Below are 20,434 nucleotides of genomic sequence, written 5' to 3'. Positions count from 1 at the left end.
AAGGGAGATTTACAAGTTACAACACTCTGCGTTTCTACAACTCATTTAATTGTAAGATCTTTATGTCCTTAAAATGTAAATTGTGGAGGAAAAAATTGTACAAGATTAATTCTGCTTTGGAACTGAAGGGTCTTTATTAAGTTTTAGTTCAGTTTTAAAAGAAGTTCATAGTAGAAGTCAACTGATGAAAATGCCTGGACACCTTTAATAAGGAGTAAAAAGGAAAAATTACACCATAGCAGTTTTTATACATACACAGTTAAAGGAGTAATCTCATCTCCTATATTTATACTATGCTATATAGTTACTTTTATAACTTAATGTTCAACATTTTAAAGCTTATAGTGAAATAGCTAATAGTCTACACTCTTTGTGAGATATTTCTTAAAGGAGAGATTTGACTTTCAATTTAAAGAATAAATATGATTTATACCTTCTAAATTTAAACACTGGAGTCCAAATAATCCACAGACAGCAACTACCTCCACAGTGCAACCACAACTATCCAACTGAGAGGTATACTATTACTTATTTGCATCTAGCTATTGGCATGATATCCTGGCTTAAATACAATTTCTCAACAGAATATACTACTCCAACTGAAATATGAGTGTGAAATTACCTTGCAAGCTTTGGGGCTTACAGCAGTGATCTCTATTATTCAGAGCTTTTCACTCTGTAACCTGTACATACTGGTGAAGTTTGTGTACTATTTCTAAAGTCTATAAACAGAAAAAAAGAGGCAAGTTTATTCTCAGAGAGGTTTAATCTTCTTGTAAAGGAATCAATTTCCACTTGGAAACTTACAAGGCTACACAAATCAGTAAAATTAAAATCACTGGTATAATTTGACCTTTTTCGGTTCCTCTTGGATGCCTAAACCAGCTTTTAGCTTGGGACTATTTAAGAATAAATAAAACAAATTCTCAGCTAATAAAGCTTGCTTTGAGAGAAATACTTCAGTTAGAAAAAAAAAAAAATTAAAAAATCAATCTTTATTTTAAAATACATTAAGTTCTCTTAAAACTGATTGCAACTTAATCACACAATTGCTTTGAAAGTTTCAGATGAAGCTGCAAAAGAAAGTCTTTGTTTTTCCCTTTCAGCTCAGCTGGTATGAAAAGACGAGATACTGAAGGAATGCCAAGGTATTTTTAATGAGTCAACAATAAAGTCTTTTTGAGTAAGAAAGCATAAAGCATAAGCAGTGTTTTAATGCTTTTTTCCCTATACTAAAAAAAAAAAAAAAAAAAAAAAAAAAGGCAGCATCATGTAAAACTGGGTTCTCTTTTTACCAATCCCTACCACTAACACAAAGTAAGGGCATCTAGAAGCATCAAAGAAGGGCATTTATACGTATTTTAACTGCATATGTTCCCTTATCATCTAACCTGTATTTTGCCCTTCTCTTCATAAATTAAAGCCCTGGGTACTCTAATATGCAGGCAATTTCTGCATATTAAGCCAGTCACAGAAGCACTATTCTGGCAGAACTGCCAGACTTTATATTTCATTTTGTAGAGGAGCAGACACAAAGCATGGCAAAGGTAGTAAATTGTACACAGACACTTCCCACTACTCTAAGAAATTGGAACACCAATAACACATACTACATACCAAAGGAAGATTTGATAGGATAATATAACACAGTGCTCCTCTTCCCCCCACCCCAAATCAGCAGTTGCAGCATTTTGGGGAAAAAAAAAAATGTCACCTTGAAGAGCAAACAGCACTAGTTTTCCCTCATCCAAAAAATTTACAGAAGACAAAGCTCTCAAAAGACACTTGGGGGATACAGAAAAAGCAGCAAAAGTATTAAAGGACAACAGAAAGCTCAGAGAACTGGTAATATTGAAAATGGGCTTACTGATGAGTTCTTAGTAATGAGTACTGAGAAGTCTCTCAATCACTGGTATCAACATCAAACCCGACCCACAGCATGTCTCCCCATTCTTCACAATTCACTGTTAGGCAGGCTGCAATGGAGAAAATGCTAGGACGAAGAGAAAAAAAGATTTCTTCCCAGCTGACAATCTGACGTGAGGATGGGTCATCACAACTCTAAACACTACTGATATTAAGATTTTTTTGGCCGACTAATAGTGAGCATCCTCATCTGTGCTCCCACGTATCTGCTTTTGTCCATGGTGACTAAAAAGCCACATTCCCTCTTCTCAGCTTTTGAGTAGCTCTTCACAGAATGAAGCTGTGCATTACACTTAACAGACCAGGTGTGAACTGTACACAAAAGGATTGTTCAAATCTTCCTGCTTCCTACCTTATGCCTCCTCCCCTAAATCAGCAGCAGTGATCATACAGCTGCACTGAGAAACAGATCAGCTTGCTGATACAGTGGAAAATCATCCCACCAAAGGAAAAAAACCCACCCAAACATTTTCTGTCAGCTCTGTGGATAGACCTGATTCAATGTGCAGCTGCATAATCATCACAGAAGATTAAGCATAACTTGAAGCTACCCACAAATGAAGAAGCAACACATCTTCTTGGGGCTGTCTATATGTGCCTCATTATATGCAGTTTCCTGCTCTGCACAGAAGGCTTGACAGATGGGTGAGGTTTATAGGAGGCAGTCAGTCTGCCAAAAAAACCAGCATGTTTGTTTATTTGTAAATTAGATCACTTATTTCTATGCGACTTGCACCTCAGACCCTTTTTTTAAGAACATCTTGCTCATTGCTTCTGTGTAACAAAGGGGCTGACATTACCTGCTGACTTTCAGTAGTAATATCACAGAAGAAGAACTATGACAGGGTACAGAGTTTGAGAATTAAAGATCTGCTACAGTGAACAGGTAGTCTAGGTGAGTATGCTTATGGTGTTGGGGAGACTAAATCCAAACAAAGCTGGAGAATAAATTTGACTCAGTTGACAAAATAACAACCTACAAATCTAAATTCCTTCTAACTAATTAGAACTTCTGCTCATAGTCATTCTTCTTCTGCTAATAAAATTTCATTGATTTTTCAGGTTTTATATACCAAGATGGAAAAGAGGTAGAAAACATGTAGCTTTTTCAGCTAGTCACGATATTTTTGTTCTCCCAAATATGTAATATAATACTGACAAAACTTTATTTCAAGAGAAGATTTTCACCTGTCTGCCAGGAAGGAGCCCTGAATTGTGGTAAAAGGGTAGATCCTGAAGAGACTGCCTGAGCGGTACGAGACTCAATAGCCGAGAGAAAATTCATAACTGAAGAAGTTTCCTTAGTGTTGCTTCCAGCACTGTGCATACTGGTATCAAATATTCCTGAAAGACCTAGACAAGAATGGATGAAAATGAAGCAAAACAGACAATTCAGATAAATTTATAAGGAGCCCAATCAAATAACAAGTATATTCGTAATTCACTAAAAATAATCTATGAAACATTAGCTATATTATTAAAACACAAATTTCCAGTGTTTAACAATTTTGCTGTGTTGCAACTGCAAAGCGGAACTTGAGTATACATTATAAAATATACTATTAAATGTATATGCTGCTTAAAAACAGTATTATGGTCAACCAATTATATTGACCCTTCATCTGAAGATTCACTGTTCCACTTTTTGCATTAATTTTTTTAACAGTATTTCTTCTAAGATGGGTTCAGTTTCTCTGTATCAACTTTTTCCCCTCTGAGCAGTTTGGAGAGGTTTCAACTTCTCTGTAAGAGTGGTACAAGAAAAGGGATTTTGGTTGCATTCCCTGTTTCAACAAACACCTTGATGTGCACCCCTCCGCTCACAGCTTTCAGTAGTGGGGGGCTCAAGGGAAGCATTGGAGAAATACAGACTTTTGAACAACTGAGATTATGTCAAGACAGCAGGGTCTGCACCCTGAAATGTGCAGTTCTGACCCTCCCTTGTCCTCATGGAGGACCTGGCCAAGAGACTGCAGGTTCTAGCCAGCACATGACTTCAAATATCTTTCTTTAGAAACTGGGTTGCAAAGTGAGCATGAAGAGGTCATGCCCTTGAAGGAAACAGGGATCATCAGCACAAAGATAGGATCCTGATGCAGATGTAACACAGCCTAACATGCTATTACATTTAAAGTAAATTTTAACTTTCCCCCTGCACCGCCTTAGTTTGCACATGAAAGTACTAGCAACAGTTTGTTCCAACTTGCATTATTTTTCTGATTTGCTGTAGTCTAAAAGAACTGGCATGATTCTGCAGCTGGCTTTGAGGCATACTTTACATTTGGCCCTTATGCAATAGGCCAAATCCTGAAAAACTGTATTCTAAAGAATAGTTTCTTTAAGAACCAATGATAAGTTAATGAGCACAAGCCCCCACCCTTCTATTTTTCTTTCTGCATACAACATTTTACTACAAACTCAGCTTTTCTCATACCACTTGCCACGACCTGAATAATTATAAAATATACCAACTTGAAACTAAATTATGTAACAGTTTGGGGTTTTTTTTCTTTAGCTATATAAAGTATAACCTCATTGTTTGGACAGTTACCAGCAGGATGGTGTGTAGCAGAGTATCCAGGAAGCTGATGAGAGGCTGTGTATGTCTGTCTGTGGAGATCTGTTTCTGAATGTGATGAATGTCCACCTCCATAACTTAAGCTAAGAAAGAAATTAAAAATAATTAACAAGAATATAACAGCTATAGAAACAAAGTACAACTATGAAATCCCAACAAGCCAAAAAGTAGAAAAAAACCCAAACAATATACGCCCAAGTTATGACAGACATGGTAGTACTGGGACATCACTATAAAATATTAGGCAGCTAAAAAAATTTACTACAAAACCTAAAGAGACCAAGTTGGGAGGGGGGAACACATTATACCCATTAAAAGTTAGAGAACCACATTTAACAAAGGCTGGAATGACTAGGAAGTTGAAAGAGCAATAGTTTGTTAAAGATCTGCTAATCTTGTTATGATTCTAACAAAACTGACTGAACTAGCAAATGACAAAGCTAAGTCTTCAGACATCCTGGCATTAAATATAAGTTAACGATCCACAGTTTTTATTCAACATTTTGAAAGGAGACATTGAAATTAACATGATGTTTTAATCACACTTAATGGAAGCTAACTGAAAACATACAGCATCTGGGCCCATGAAAAAGCAATAATGCAGAAAATAAAGAAATGCAATCTAAACATCCAGCAACATTATGAACCTGCCAAAAGCACTAATGATTTCCAACTTGAAAGGCAGAAAAAGGAGGGGGAAGCAAAACAGAATCATGAAGCTTTCAAGCTTCCAGATTCAGCTCTGTATACCACCCGTCAAATGGAAAAAAATGAAAGCCAGAATGATCAAGTAACTGTTTCTTATTCTCTTTTTCCCTTTTGGCCGTTAAGTTTATAGGTAGCTGCTCCTTACCTCCAGTGCACATGTGAGATTGCTTTAGGTTCAAAATTCAATTGTAAACAGATGCCAAAAAACCCGAACAGCGAAACCCACAGCCCTCCCTGCTGGCTGCTGTGGGGGAGACCTCCCCTACCAGCTTTCATCCCCTGGGATGAGGGGGCAGGCACTCTGCATAAGGGAAAAACTGAACACTTGATGCCAGGAATCATGACATCATGGGAAACTTTTCTAGAAGTCACCAAATAATATAAAAATTGGCAACGCTACTTGATCTGCTTCGTTCTCATTAAGACAACAAGAGGAGGAAGTGGAGATCTGATGAGCTTGTAAGAGCACTGTGATCTCCACACGCTGTGAACCACCAAGAGCCTGTTTGTAAGGGACTCAAACATTTTAGACTTACAGATTAATTTCCATGCCTGAGGTCCACTTAACAGGGATGTATTTTCGTTTCAGCTACTTGCAGCATAGCAGTGCTCCTACAGTCAGCAAGCCAGGCAGAAGCCTGAAGAATGAACTAAAATCCTTCAAAAAACCCAAACAGACAAAAAAAACCCTTTCTCACTGCAAAAAGAATTACCAAACCTCAATTCAGATTCAGCCCATTGACGCTGCATTATGTTGAAGAGGATTTCTGTGCAGTTCAGCACTATGAATCAGCAACCAACTTCTATTATATGCTGACTGAAATCTAATATTTTGCATCATTACTATGGACAGGCATGACTGCATGACACGTAAGTTAATTTTTTATTTACAGCATTTAAAAAATTTTAATATGTCCAGAGGGGAAAAAACCTACAAGTGTTCTGCACATAAAACATTATGCATGCAATAAAGCAAATTTAAATGCAAATATTTTTACAAGATTTTTGTCCTCATTCTGGTTGTTCAGTGCAGACTGATTCACTTCTCTCTCTTTGCTCCCTTTTAATAAACACCTTATTTACAAAGGAAAGGTATAGTACACACAAGGAGTACAAGACACCCTTAACACAAGGCCTTGTAGATATGAGGCAGAATGATCTAATTGTAAAAGATACTTGGACAAAGACTTTGTAACCCTGAGGACACTGGAGTTAACACTCGGATACAAAATAACTGCCAGACTTATTAGCACAAAAATCATGATAATTACTAGAATATCAATATTCTAGTGATTAGGGGAATGGTAAGAATATTAAGTACACAATGCCTTTTTTTTTTTTTTTTTTTTTTAATATATAAACTCTGAGGTCATAGTGCAACCGCAACCTCAAAAATTACTATCTTTCAATAAAACATTGTATTTATTAGAACAGTTAATTGTTTATTGTATAATTACTAGTTGCTGGAATGTAGATTCTTATCTCCAAAAAACCCTGCATATATGCTTTCAGTTTATATCTGCTTATCCTAAACACAAACACAGCAATCTGAAAGATTATAGCCTTAGGGTTTCTTCTTATAAAATTTAGCTTTTAAACAGATGAACTTACACAGCATGCTATTCACATGTCAAAAATTATGCATGGCAAATAATATCATAGTTATCTAGCCTTTTGTACTCTGGCTTCAGTTTGTTAAAATTCCATGAATTCTCCCTTGTATTAAAATGTCAAGTTAGTTATTGAAGAAATACATTCACATTACTTGGTACATTGTTATTTGTTATCATGGGTTGCTATACAGTGTTCCAAAACCACTTCTCCCTTATCACAGATACATCAGAGTGATTTCTCTCTTCTACTGGCACAGTTAACTGCACAACAGAGTGATTGCTACTAGAGAGTAGTATAGGTTTGATGTACCAATTTGGAAAATAGTTTCCCCTGAAGTATTTTCCATCTAAAAAGTCCATTAAATTTTAATATAATACTAAGTGTCATTTTAGTGATGCCACCATTATGTCATTGCTGTAACAATGCAATCAAAAAAATTCCTTACAACAATGGAAGTGAAACTATTTGAATATTAATCTGACTTTTTCAGCTCCACTAGTTGGGCTAATAAAGGATTATTATCTCTCCAGTAAAATTTCTTGAGGAAAATGTATAGTTGTTGTACTTTAGGGTTACTAAAATACCTCAGCCTTGATTTACAAGTCTCTTTAGTTAGCACAGATTAAGTCTTCCCTGAACCAATTTCTTCATGTTTCTGTTTAGTTTGCTATTCTTACAATAAATTATTTCCACAGCATTCTCCAATCTAATTAAGTCTTCACCTGCAAAAGGTTATTTGCTTACACTGCACTCTTCACTCTCCTTCTCTGCCAACACAATTATCTGGTTTTTGCTTTACACAAGTCATAGATGCATTTTTTAATTTCAGACTCAAATGGAAGGATCACTTTTCAAGGAAACAAAATCTAGTTGCAATGAACACTGGACTTTTCTTGTAAGTCTTTACTTTTAATTTGCTCATTTTCTTCAAATAACCTGGTTCTCCTGGGCATCTATACAGAAAGAAATACAGAAGCACTTCAAATAAGTATCTTAATTTACTTACTACTTGATACAAAAAGTATCCTCACATGAAAAGAGGACACTTCCATTGTTCCACTTTAGTTTCTAAATCAGTTTTCATTTGGGCTTTGCAATTTTTAAGATTTTTTTTTTTCTTTTTAAGCTCAGCTATTATTCAAGCTCCAGGGAAGATGTTTAATGCATACATGAAAAACAGACCTGGAATTATAAGGAGCAAAGGATCCTTGTGGCACAATATCTTGGTTTTAGGCACTTGTAATTTCTGCCTCTTATATAAAGGAAAACTGCTGAAAAGCCAAATTGTATCACAAAGCATTTTCAAAGTATTCAGATGGTGCAGGCTATGCTCAAAGTGAAACTGGACACCCTCAAGACAGTAAATTGCACAAAAAAACTCCTGACAGCAGGAGAACTGAGCAGGACCTGTGCCCAGGCCACCCCGAGGGGAAGCTTCAGGACCCCAACCTCCAGCTCCTGCACAGAATAATAGAATAACAAGTCTGAGATCCAAACCAACCAAATCCAGAAAAACACAAAAGGCAGCAACCCAGCACCCAGCATACAGGTGAACAGATTCGAGGTAGATGAGTGAAAGAATTTGATTTTCATCTTTGGGCAGCCTGTTTGACCTGAAAACAAGAGGAGCTTTCTGGCTCCTGTGGGAAAATGGCTAGGGCATACAGTCCACTTCTAATTAAGTCACCAAAAAGGAGATTAAAAAAGTGATAACCTTGTAATGAGAAGAAAGTACCTGAAAACCCACCCTTTGCATTTTATTTGACTTGAGATGTATGCGAAATAGGCAAAATATTACTCAGAGTTCCCCCTCTACCCCAGCTGCTCCACTACGCAATACTGAGTTCCAGCCAGAGGACAAAAGCAAAGCTGCCTAAGATCCAAACACCACAAAAATGACAAACACATTTCTATATCTTAAATACTGCTCTAAATACAAGATACATAAATTGATATGCAACTTGCATGTGGTTTTGCCCACCATATTTGATTTTAAGCATGTAAAATAAAGTTCTGGCATGCATTATCTGCTGGCAGGTCCCTACTTAGAATTGTTTTAATATTAGAAAAAATCTTTAAAGGCATGTAAAGTGTTCCTATCAGTACAGCACACATCTTTAGCATTTGCCTAGCCTGGTTTTTAATTCTCACACAAGAAATTAACAGATGTCAATATTTTAAACTATTATTATCTATCCAATACTATTATTCTACAAGACAGAAGACGTGGACCAAAGACTGCCCAGCGGTATTTTTGAGAGGAAACATTAATGACTTCCTTGCTTTCTAAGACCTGAGGAGCTTCTAAGAAACAGATTCTGAGGTAGAAAATTACATGCAGGGAACTACCTGAATAAGGAAAATTTCATGCTGTTTCTGTGATTATTCACTCAAATACATGCCATATCTTAAGAGAAAAAAAAGATCTTAATGGCAAAAAGGTCCCTCTCCCTTTTATTACCATATTAATATGTCTGAAATCCTTATGCTTGATCCTTTGAAAAATAAAAGAACCCAAAACAGCTTCAGAAAAGCCAAAATAGTCTTACTGGTGCTTCAATACCTCAGTGCAAGTGCTGGCTTGTCTGATTAAGTAACCTGTGGAGTTCATAATAACAAAGACAATTGTAATTCTCTTCATAAAATCAGTTAAACTATGTCTTGAAAGTATGTGAAAACTAATATTCCGATAGAAATTAGCTATTTATAAACTTCAACTTCAGTTACTATGGAGAAACTGGACAAACTACTTCATGTTCTTATTTTTAAGTTATACAGTCTAACTTGTCTTTTTTTATGTCCAGGAGTAGGGCTGCAGGACTTGGGGTGACACAGCAGTACCACACCACTGACCTCTGGCCTTAACCCTGAAGGGTGAGGCAGGTTTCTGCTGGAGACCCTTGTGTGACTATTCAGGCATTTTTGAGGAATGGATTAAAACTGGTAACACAAAATGTGCCACAGGAAAAAATGCCAATCACATTTAGAACTGAACATTGCAAATAATACTGACTACAGTGTGCAGTATTGGTTAAGAAGCTTTTTACAGCTTGCTCATTTCCCCTTGGCTCTCTTCTACTGCAACAGGGCTACCACATGCCTGAATTATTCTACAGCCATGCCAGTTTTGAGCCATTTTAAAAACTAAAGGTCTGGAGAGGAGCTTCCAGTGTTCATGCTCTGAATGTGGAAGCATAACTTTGATGTCCTTATCAATTCAGGATCATCACTCCCCACATCTAAACAGACAGTGGTATGCCCACATTAACCACTCAATTTATGTTATAATAGAATTTCAAAAATAATTCCAAGACCTTTGTTTGCCAAGCAATGTTTTGGAGGTTCATGTGTCTTCCCCAACAGCTTCCACTCTACTGCTTCCTGCAGAAAACCAAGTACCCATTACAGTCTGTGTAGTTAACACCATGGAAAAAACTGCAATCTTTTCTTGCCTTTTAAAGCACTGGATTATTTTGTCACCACATTTCTTTACCATCCTCCCTTCCCTTTTCTATATGAAAGAACTTTCTCTGTACCCAGCATGCAGACAATACCTGTAGTTATTTTAGACTGGTAATATTCCTCTCCTACAGAACTTCACTCATAGTTTCAAGGGACTGTTGTAACAAACAATGGAAATCTAGGAGTTTTTCCCTCAGTACCTGATGCTATTCTGTTTTCAAAACCAGCCCTTAACACATCAGAAACTCCTCTCAAGATTATCACAGCATTAACGGTTGAGAACACAGCATAATCCACTATTATAGTTGGCCAAGATACATACAAAAATTTCATTACTTTTAATAATAAAATTTTATTTCAAAATAAAAATCAGGAAAGCATGATCTCAGTATATGTATTAGCCACATCAGTACCTTATTAAAATTACAGTTCATTTCAGCTATTGAAATGCTTCTCAGCTCTTATCCTCCCACAGTTATTACAGTGTCATATTTTGTGGAAAGCTTGAGTATTACCTTTGGGATACCATAGGAATGCTTGAGATCCCATTTCTCAATACGACCTTTATTTTTCAATTACGTGGAAAAGATGATGTTGAAGTTGAGATACTCATCACAAAAGAGTTAAGCAGTGCAAATGCCAATGTCCTATCAACTGTCAGAGTCATCTTGGGCAACAGCTCTTTTCATTACCAAATCTCCCAGCCTTCTGCAGTTCCACAACCCATGAAATACCTTCTTTAATAGAGAGACATTAAGAAACAAACACTAACCCAGTCAGATCTACAGCCCTCACAACAAGAGTTTCAAACACTCAGTACTAAGAGTCAGTTTCTCAATGTTTTGAAATTAAAGCTTCTAAGAGCTCAGTACACAACATTCTGAACCACCGTGAAGATCAATGACTTCATGGCTCACAGCTGCAGAGCTCTCCATTCACTGAGACCACAAACCTTAATATCCTTGCTCATCCATAGAGCCTACAATTCAAGGCCATTAAATAAGCTCTAAGCCTTCCAGCATGGGTTCTGCCCATTCCTCAACACACCATGGGGGCTAAGCCACTCATATGAGCTCCTTTACCTCCAATAAAGGCACATCCCTATGACTAACACCACTTCTATCCCAATTTAGGAGGTGTGCCCAGGGAAGATCTAACATGTTAACACACAGTTCATTGTAAAATGCAGCAGCAAGAGTCCTTTAATCTGAGGGAAGCATCACAGGATGTTACTACCTAATTTTATTGGGAAAAATCAGCACAGTCCTTGATTTTAGCTCATATCTCCTCACCAGTGTTCTCTTGATCTTAAAACAGATTTAACTTTACATTTCTAATCTTGCAAAGAGGACCCTGGCTAGCATGTTGTCAAGAATTATAATTTAGCTGATAATATAATACAAACTCAGTTTCTTTTATTCAACTAGAAAAGGTGCACTATGCAGAACTGTAGGAAAACAACTACATGGCATTTATGTTGAGATAGGAAAAACTTTCCTACATAAAACAAGTTCCTTAAGCATGCCCCAGTTATTGATTTAAGATTTCATGGTGTTCAGGGAGCTGTCTAAACAAAAATAAGCACTAATAGAGATCAAAAGAGTAAAAATATATACAAATTTTGAAAATCTTTCAACTGTGAAACACCTGTATTCTCTTTAAAGAGAATTACAAAAGGAAGTCCTTTGGAGGAGAAAAAAAAAAAAAAATCCCACCTCTCTTCAGTGTCACTGAGCATTGGTAATGTGTGGGTCATCAGTGCCAGTAATAACTGAAGGTACTTAACAAAAATCCAATCTTTGGCAGACTCGGGAGAGAATAATGAAATGGGAGGCACATAGGATTATTCACTGTGTAGCACTGGAATTTTTGACATGAAAAAGAGAGAAAGTAAACAGGATGTGGTGTTGAACATGAAGTTGCCATATTTCTGAAAAGGATTTCCTGGTCAGAAAAAAGTGCAACACCAAACTTGCAGCACAGACCAATACACTCAGTGTCACCACCAAACCCCAATCCATTGACACACACACCACACAGGAGCAATGGACATTTGTCTAGAATGTTCTGGGTGCCCAAAGCTTTCAGGACAAATTGCCAGACATCTGGAAATGCTAGATGAAAGGCTAGAGGCCTCAAATTCTTCTCACACAACACCACCAAGGGAAAAGGAGGGCTATCTCCAATGAAATCTAGATGTATGACAGCCTCAAGTATAATTCATATAGGGCTATTAAAGAATAAATGTTCCTTAGTATCCTTCTATGTAAATACTATTACTCTTAGATAAGGATGCCTAAGGGTGCTTTCTTCCTGCTGAGTGTAATTAGTTACACTTACACAAGTCCTAAGGAACAACAGAGGTAGGCATGTAGAAGGAAGATGAAAAACAAGAAAAGCAATACGGGCAAATAAAAGCCTGTCTAAACATATGTAAGGTTTCTGCTGAATTGTTTTTGGAGTACAAAACTTCAAGTGTGTGGGGATGGATCCAGGAATAAAAGCTCCTTGCCGCTGTTTATTGTAACCCATGGTCAGAGAGGTTTCTTAGGATGCTTCAGCTGTAAATGCCCATTCATCCTCAACAGTCTGTCCCAAGTAATAAAACAAGGAAGTAATGTAAGAAGAGGTGACAGAGAATAGCAGAAGTAAAAACAAGAACTGTGAAATCTGCCCAGTGAGATAAGTAAACCTACTAATGAATAACTAAGAGCTCCGTCCTCTCTGAACACAGTATTTCTCTTTGCTTAAAAATTCTAAGAATTTTCTTTTCTCTGTCACTTGCATGGTACAGCAAGAAGTACTGTGCTGGAAAGGCTGAACTCCACATGCTGCTCAAAGTTATTTTTGTCACACTTAAGGCTGCTAACTGCCAAGGGAGGTTTGAAGCAAGATTGCTAATGTGTTGATTTTTAACTGGGTTTTACTTTGGGGTGTTTTTCTTGTTTGTTTTTTAACATATGGAATAGGCACTCATCATTTAAAATAACTTTTTGACATGCAAATTTGTGAATATTTTAATAAATACAAGAAAAAAATCCAAAGAAACCATACCCGCTCTATAAGAGCTTTAGTATTGTTTAAAGTTAATATAATCCAGTCATATGGGCTTTTTTTTCTTGACAGGAACAATGATTTTTCTAAAAACAACTTCTTTCCTATGACAGTATCATGCCAGAATCAATAGCATCTCTCAGAAAAAAATAATAGGTGGGCAAAAGTACAGAAGAAACAAAGGCAGAAGGTTGTTCTCTGGCAGTATAAAGTAAACACCTACAATTACAGTCAACAGGATAAAAGGTAAAATACACATATGGGACTAAAAGACTTTTTGCATAGGTGGAAGAATACAAAACCCTTTTCTTTCAGAACAGCATATTCAGTAACCTGTTTTGAAGTTGTTGGCTCTGTGGGAAAGAACTTGTTTCTGAAATATCATTCTAGGTGATGTCAAGAGAGGTCAAGCATTCAGCTAACACAGACACCTACTAAGGGACCCTGGTAGAGGAGCAGGTGGTACAGTTTGGGTGGGAAACCCATAGAAGACATGAACATGGCAAGGCTGAGCCCATCTAAAACCTGCCCAGGACAGCAGAGTCCCCACAGTTCACTCCATGCAGCTCTGCTCCCTGCCCATCCCCTGGTGCCACCTCTGGATTCCTGACAGCACAGGTACACCAGTGCAGCTCTCAGCTCAAGAGAAAGCTCTTCACCTTTTTAGGATAGTTTTCTCCTGAATTAACAAATTAGACCTGCTCCCTGTGCAGGGTACACAAACACCAGAGCCAATGTAAGGCAGAAGGGAGGGAGCCCCTTCCAGCAGCAGTGAGTTCAGACATCTCAGGTAACTGCACCCTCACACTGAGTTCCAGCTCACTCCTTCTGCACACTGCTCTGTGTCACCATTCCCCACTGCAGCAATGCTTCATGCAAGTCACTGTTAAACCTCAGACAGGTAAGGGGTGTGTGATTCCCAACAAGCCTGGCTCGCTCATTTGGTGACTTTTGCAAAGACTTTACCACATGACCATACATCTGCAACTGAAAAAGCTGAGGGGCATACAGCAAGAATGTGTTCAGCCTCTCTTTTCAGTCAATCTTTGACCCTGTCACAACTGCTATTTCAGTGTGCAGTGGATACAGGTTAAAACAAGTTAAAAAAAAAAAAAAAAAGCAACATAAGCTAGCAAGTCATCTGTGCTACACCATAGGGTATCTGCATGCTATTTTGTGCATAGAAATGATTGAGATTTAGAATCTTACCAACTTTTCTGTCATAATTTAATGGCCTATATTTTTATATGTTTATAAACTTTATTTAATCCTTCTGTGCCTTTTCTTTTAATAGCAAATGTTCTAAATATATTCACAGTTTATGAGCTTTACCTTTCAACAATTAATGTATAACGCCATAGGGAACTTTTTGTAGAAAATGTGTTTAACAACAAACATTATTTTTAACTCTCAGAGCAATTAGTTTGATGAAAGAAAATGTTCTGCACTTTTCTGAAGCACACTCTCTGCACTTTTAGTTTTCTATAGCTATGCAAAAATCCATTAGAATTTAAAATTGAGCCTTAACTAAATCACAATTATCATGCACTTGTTATAACAAGTATTAGTTTGACAGCTATGCAAAAATACAAGTTAAAAATCATCATAAAAGTTTGTCTCCCACTTATATAACTTTGCATATGAACTATCACTGCAACTAATTCATTATCTTAGATTAGTTGCTGTAAATAAAGGCTGCACTAACCAATTAAATTACATAAAACCCCATAGGTTTGGGTGGGGCAGAGATGGACAAAGACAACAAGGCATAAAGAAGCATTAGAGACCACAGCAGTCCCCATAAAATTCAAAACAAGTTCAAAATAATTGTGGCTGAAATTCACCCACATATAGCAGAAGATTTGAGTCTCAGAGCTGTGGTAAAAACCAAACTAGAACAGCGAGATACCTCTAGTTGTAAAAACCCTTCTCTGAATGAAACCCCAAAATCAGACTAGAAACCTCATGAGTTATCACATATCTCCATTTCTCTTCCCAGACAATTATGACAGTCTCTCAAGCTACTACATATTCACTTGTTTTCTGAAGTCCACGTTTTTCTCAAGTAGCAAGTAAGCATGGCATACATTATCTGCTATTCAGTACAGCACTAGCTTTAGACTGTGCCACTGGAAGAATTTCAGCACAGAGGTGAAGTTTTTCTAACAGCTACAGAAGAAGGTCAAAAGTGGCAGTGTGCTGATACAGCCACCAGAACTTCCTTCAAGATGCTAAGAGCCTATGTAAGAGATGCAGGGGGAAAAGGGAACTCAGATGACAGGAGGCACCCCTCCTGATCTGCTACAAGGCTGCTGTGGCTGCACTGTCCAAGCACACCCTTCAGCAGGAGCAATCTGCTCAGTTAAAGCAGTGATTCAAGTGATTTCCATCAGCTCCCATCTCCACCTCACTATCCATGGGAAAAGTTATGTCACAGCAGGCCTGGTAGCTATGTCCTCATAATACTTCACCACACATTTCCTTTCAGTTGATAGGAATAGTGCCATTGTACAGACAAAACAGTGCCTGCAAAAAATAAGGAGCACGATAAAAACCAGATGGCTGAAGTTAAGAGCAGGAAGACAGCAGCAATGCTTGTAGGGAGGCAAAATCATTTTGATGAGCTGAGACTGTGAACATGGCTCTCTACACAAAGGGAACACAGCCTGTCATGACACAGCCTGCAACAGCATAAATATGAAATGAAATTTGAATGAAATATTGTTATCTACATCACCTAAAGGCTGAATTCTTTTCAAGCAAGTACCAGATGAACATGACACACATTTTTTTAATTTAACAGCAGGCTAATACAACTTCAGCTGTCTATACAACTACCTGTCAACCGCAATCAGAAACATAGTTTTGAAAAATGTGAAGTGATGGGTAACAGAAGCTGAGAACATTGACAGAATATTTCCTTACAGTACCTCTATACCTTCACAATTTGCTTCCAGGCTGGTACAAGTCTTGGCAGTGACAGCCATAACTCTCACATCCCAATTCCCCAGCCAACTGGCTCCATCCATACAAAGACAAATGTTATCAGTCATAGAGGAACCAGAAACACCTATGCAACCTCAGACTGTATTTCACACTGTGTCCAACATGGGTCAAATCTTTAAATATTGCTGAAGACAAGGTATTTTAATTCTTACTTAAATGACTAGAAGTCTAAGAAAACAGTAGAGGAGAATATCAAACACAAAACATGATTCCTAGTATTTTCCATGCCGTTGCTACAGTTAATAAAAAAAGGTAAAATGTTTCAATCAGCACATTTAAAATGTATCATTCATGGCCACCTAAACAGCCTGGAGATGAAACTCCTTCCTAAGAACTGAGAGGTCTTCTTGACATTGCTTCCCGAAACATAGCATAAATATTGTCATACCAAGAATGGATACAATAATACTAATTTTGTTTTTTTGTTAACAATTTGATTGGTAAAGGTACCAGATGTTGATCCAATAATCTGCACGGTACTTGTCTTGGGACTGTTCTCCATGCCATTAAAGTAAGGAATTCCCAAAATATACAATATTGCATTAATATAGCAGCTATTAAGAAGATCAAAGTTGGGGTTAAAAACCCTGGAGGGTTTTTAATATAAAAAAGAATCATCAAGTAGTTGTGTTTCTCCTAAGACGCAAGATGGATTAACTCTTGTTTCTGCACTACTTATTCGGAAATGACCTAGAAAATCCAAACCTTCTTCATGGAATAGATGGCACAATCCTCAACAGATTATGAGAGCTGGCAAAGCAATACAGAAAGGACATGTCACTGACTTCCACTGAAACCAGCATAGCAACATGACCAAAAGTAGTTCTGCAATTAGGAAGAAATATCAGAAAGAATGGCAAGAGACCTTACTTCACCCTATAGGCAACTGCAGAAAACCCAACTAAACACAGCTTCATGGGCAAGGTTTTCACCAAAAACCTTAACCATCCTTGCAGTTCTCTGGGAAACAAGGAATCTAAAGCCTCATACCCCATTTTCTTATTTAGCATTGACTTAATAGCTTCTAAAATGTCATGTCCACAATTCCGGAAGGTTGACAATAAATTTCAAGCAATCCAGGGAGAATAACTGAAGTAGTTAAGAAAAAAGAAAGACTCGCAGAAAACGTCAAAAAGATTACTTAATTTTTCTTAATAAAAATAATATAAAGCAAACTAATCAAAGATCATGAGAACTCATATTTGAGAAAACATGGGTTATAATGGGGTTTTCAGTGGTGATGAGGCAAGATTCACTGGCTAGAAACTACAGGTAGCCCTCTTCAGATCAGAAATAAAACACAAATCAGCCACTTGGATACTTTACCAAATATTGTGCTGAATTTTGCCTCACTGAAAATTTTTAACTGCACCTTCTAAAAGGTAAGCTCTAGTTTCCAACACCGATTTAAAAAACAAAAAGTCCTATGGCCTGCATTATGAAGAGGTCAGACTAAATGATTGCAACAGTCCTTATGATTTGATAATCTAGTAATCTTATCAGAGAAATGAGAATACACACCTGACCACTTTCAGGACCGAATGCACAGTCATCTACAGACGCATCTATTTTGACGGTGTATTTTTAGCCTGAAACTATCTTTTACTTTTAAACGTCGTCAAGATTGGAACTGCAGATATATCAAGCTAGAGGCATAAAAGGCAACTGATAACAAAAATCTCATCACCTTAGAATATACTCATTTCAGTTGGCAGTTACACAGTCAAAAGCCCTCTGAAATGAGCCAGATACCCTATATTTTTACTCCACTTCCCGGAACTTTGCAGAACTCTCCGTGGGACTGAATCGCACCAGACAAGTTTTGGCTGAGCGGAGGCTCCGCACGCCCGAGAGCAGCGCTCCAGAAGAAAGCGGCAAACCAGCCTCAGCAGGGAGAAAAACAACGACGCAGGGAAAGAAAGGGAGAAAGGGGATGCTAGCGCGGCTCTGGCCACCACCGCCGGCCCGGGGCTGCCCGAGCGGGGACACAGGTCACCCGGTTCCCCGGGCTCCATCGTTTGCCAGCCCGGCCGGGAGGCAGCCCCAGTGCCCGCGACCCCGAGCAGGCGGAGCGCTCTCCCTGCCGCCCCCGAACCCCGCTTCCCTCCCGGAGCCGGGCAGGGACGCGTGAACTCTTGAACCCGCGCCGCAGCCCAACGCGAGCCTCCGGGGCGGAGAGCAGCGGCGGCGCGCCCTGCGCGGGGTGACCGCTCGCCCCGTCGCTGCCGAGGGCCGACGGAGCCCGGGGACGGAGCGGAACTCGATCCGGCCGCCCCCCGCCCGCCCGTCTCCGCGCCGTGCCCCCAGACGCGGAGGCCCTCCAGGACGCGGCCCGGCCACCCGCTCCCCCCCGCCCCGCCTCACCCGCCGCTGGGCCCCGCTTGCCCCCGACCGCGCCGCGGAGCCGTCCCCAGCCGCCCGGCCTTGCCCCGCCGGAGGAGGCCCCTCGGCCACCTCCCCCCCCCCAGGGCGCCCTCGGGCCAGGCCCGGCCCAGCCTCCGGCCTTTCCTGCCGCAGCCCCTCGGTGGACCCTCCTCACCTGGGCTTGAGGCTGCCGGCGCCCCGCTCGTAGGCCCAGGAGGCGGCGGGCTGCGTGGCTGCCGGGGCCAGGGGATCGGCGAAGCTGGGGGTCGTCGGGTAGTTCCTGTCCATCATCGGGGCAGGGCGCGGGGCCGGGGCGGCGGGGGCTCCGCTGGGGCCCTGCGCGCAGGGCGGCGACGGCGGGGACCAAGCGGGGCGGGTGGGAGCGGCCCCCCCCTGCCTCATGCGGGGCGGGCAGCGCCGCGGCCCCCTCCCCGGTGCGGGCCAGGCCGCCGCGTCCCGGCCCCCCGGCCCTGCCCTGCCTGCGCTCCCCTCCCCTCCCGCTCAGCTGCGGGGGGCGGCGGGCGGTCGGCTGAGGGGAGCTGCGCGCGGCGGCGGGGGCTGCGCGGCGGCCAGGCGGAGACCCATGTCGGGCTGCTCTTTCCCAGGATGCACCTCCCCCACCAGCGCGCACTGGGGCTCACGGGCTCCGGCTCCGTGGCCGGGGGGCAGGGAGGCCGCGGCTGAGGGGGCTGCCGGCGGCGGAGGAGGAGGAGGAGGTCTGTGCCTGGGGAACGGGCGGCCACGGCCTCACGGTGGAGCGCGGCGGCTGTAGGGGAGCGTGGCGGGGGGCGGTAGCCGCCACCGGGGCGGGGTGGGGGGGCTGAAGGCGGGGACGGCCGGGCCGGGCGGTGAGGCGGGGTGGGAGGAAGAGGCCGGTTTCTCGGCGGGGCCGCGTCAAGTGAAGCGCTGGCGCTTTGTTGGAGGGGCCGGGGCGGGGCCATCTTGTTCCCGCTGAGGGGAAGCGGCGTCAGCGGCGGGCAGCGCCGCGGTCTCCCGGGCAGCCGCCGCTGCCGAACAACAAGATGGAGGCCGACAGCAGCCCTGCCCCAGCCACCACCCCGAGGCGGCGGGGTTGTCTCACGGGGAGAGCATTGTAAAGCAATTTGTAGGGCGGCTCTCCCGCCCTGCCCCGCCGCGAGGGGAGGTGCCCGGAGGGGAGCGGCGTCACTCTCCGGGATCGCCGGTCCCGTCCGTCCGTCCGAGCGCCTCCCCCGGCGGCGAATCGGGCCGGGCCGCCGACTTCCTCACGGGAAAACTGAACCGAGGGAGGATAAAAAAAAAAACCTCGAACACCTGGTGATGGGCGCGGAGGGGGGAATTCGGTGGGGCTGGGGTTCACTCGGAGAAGTTCATCACTGTGTTTCCCCTCAGGGCAGCCCCACGGCCTTCGCTTTGCCGCTTCAGGCTCCTGCATACCGGTGCTCGGCGGTTTGGGTTGGTCATCGCTCTCAGAGTGCATTGCAGAGGTTAAATATTATAAAAGCACAGCCCTCTAGCGATTTTTTTTTAACAAGTGAAAAGCCTCACATAAAAACTCTAACACAGATATATCAGAGCTTTCCAGAAGACTTAGATATTTCCCCATAAATGAGCCAAGGGATAGGCCAGAAGTCAAACAGCAAGAGAACAGAAAGAATATTCAAGTACTTCGAGCACTCTAAGCCACCTAGTGCACAGACAGTAAATTCTTATATTTTTGGCTGTGTGTTTGTTAAAGTATGA

The 20,434-nt window shown here is 41.1% G+C and overlaps 1 protein-coding gene across 4 annotated transcripts in view; it reads right to left on the bottom strand.

Moving 5' to 3' along the window:
• Positions 1 to 20,074, bottom strand: part of QSER1 (glutamine and serine rich 1) — a 38,928-nt gene extending 18,854 nt beyond the window's left edge. Inside the window, exons 1-3 of one of the 4 annotated variants that reach the window (XM_071761797.1) lie at positions 18,888 to 20,074; positions 4,478 to 4,587; positions 3,115 to 3,279 (exon numbers count right to left, since the gene is read on the bottom strand). In XM_071761797.1, the coding sequence (XP_071617898.1) occupies positions 3,115 to 3,279; positions 4,478 to 4,587; positions 18,888 to 19,114 (502 nt within the window). In that variant the 5' untranslated portion in view covers positions 19,115 to 20,074. The other 3 variants (XM_071761796.1, XM_071761798.1, XM_071761799.1) reach the window with 3 other exon arrangements.
• Between the last annotated feature and the right edge of the window lie 360 nt (positions 20,075 to 20,434).

Source organism: Heliangelus exortis, chromosome 18 (genome assembly GCF_036169615.1).
Source record: "Heliangelus exortis chromosome 18, bHelExo1.hap1, whole genome shotgun sequence".
NCBI lineage: Eukaryota > Metazoa > Chordata > Aves > Apodiformes > Trochilidae > Heliangelus > Heliangelus exortis.
This window is presented reverse-complemented; position numbering and strand designations above follow the sequence as displayed.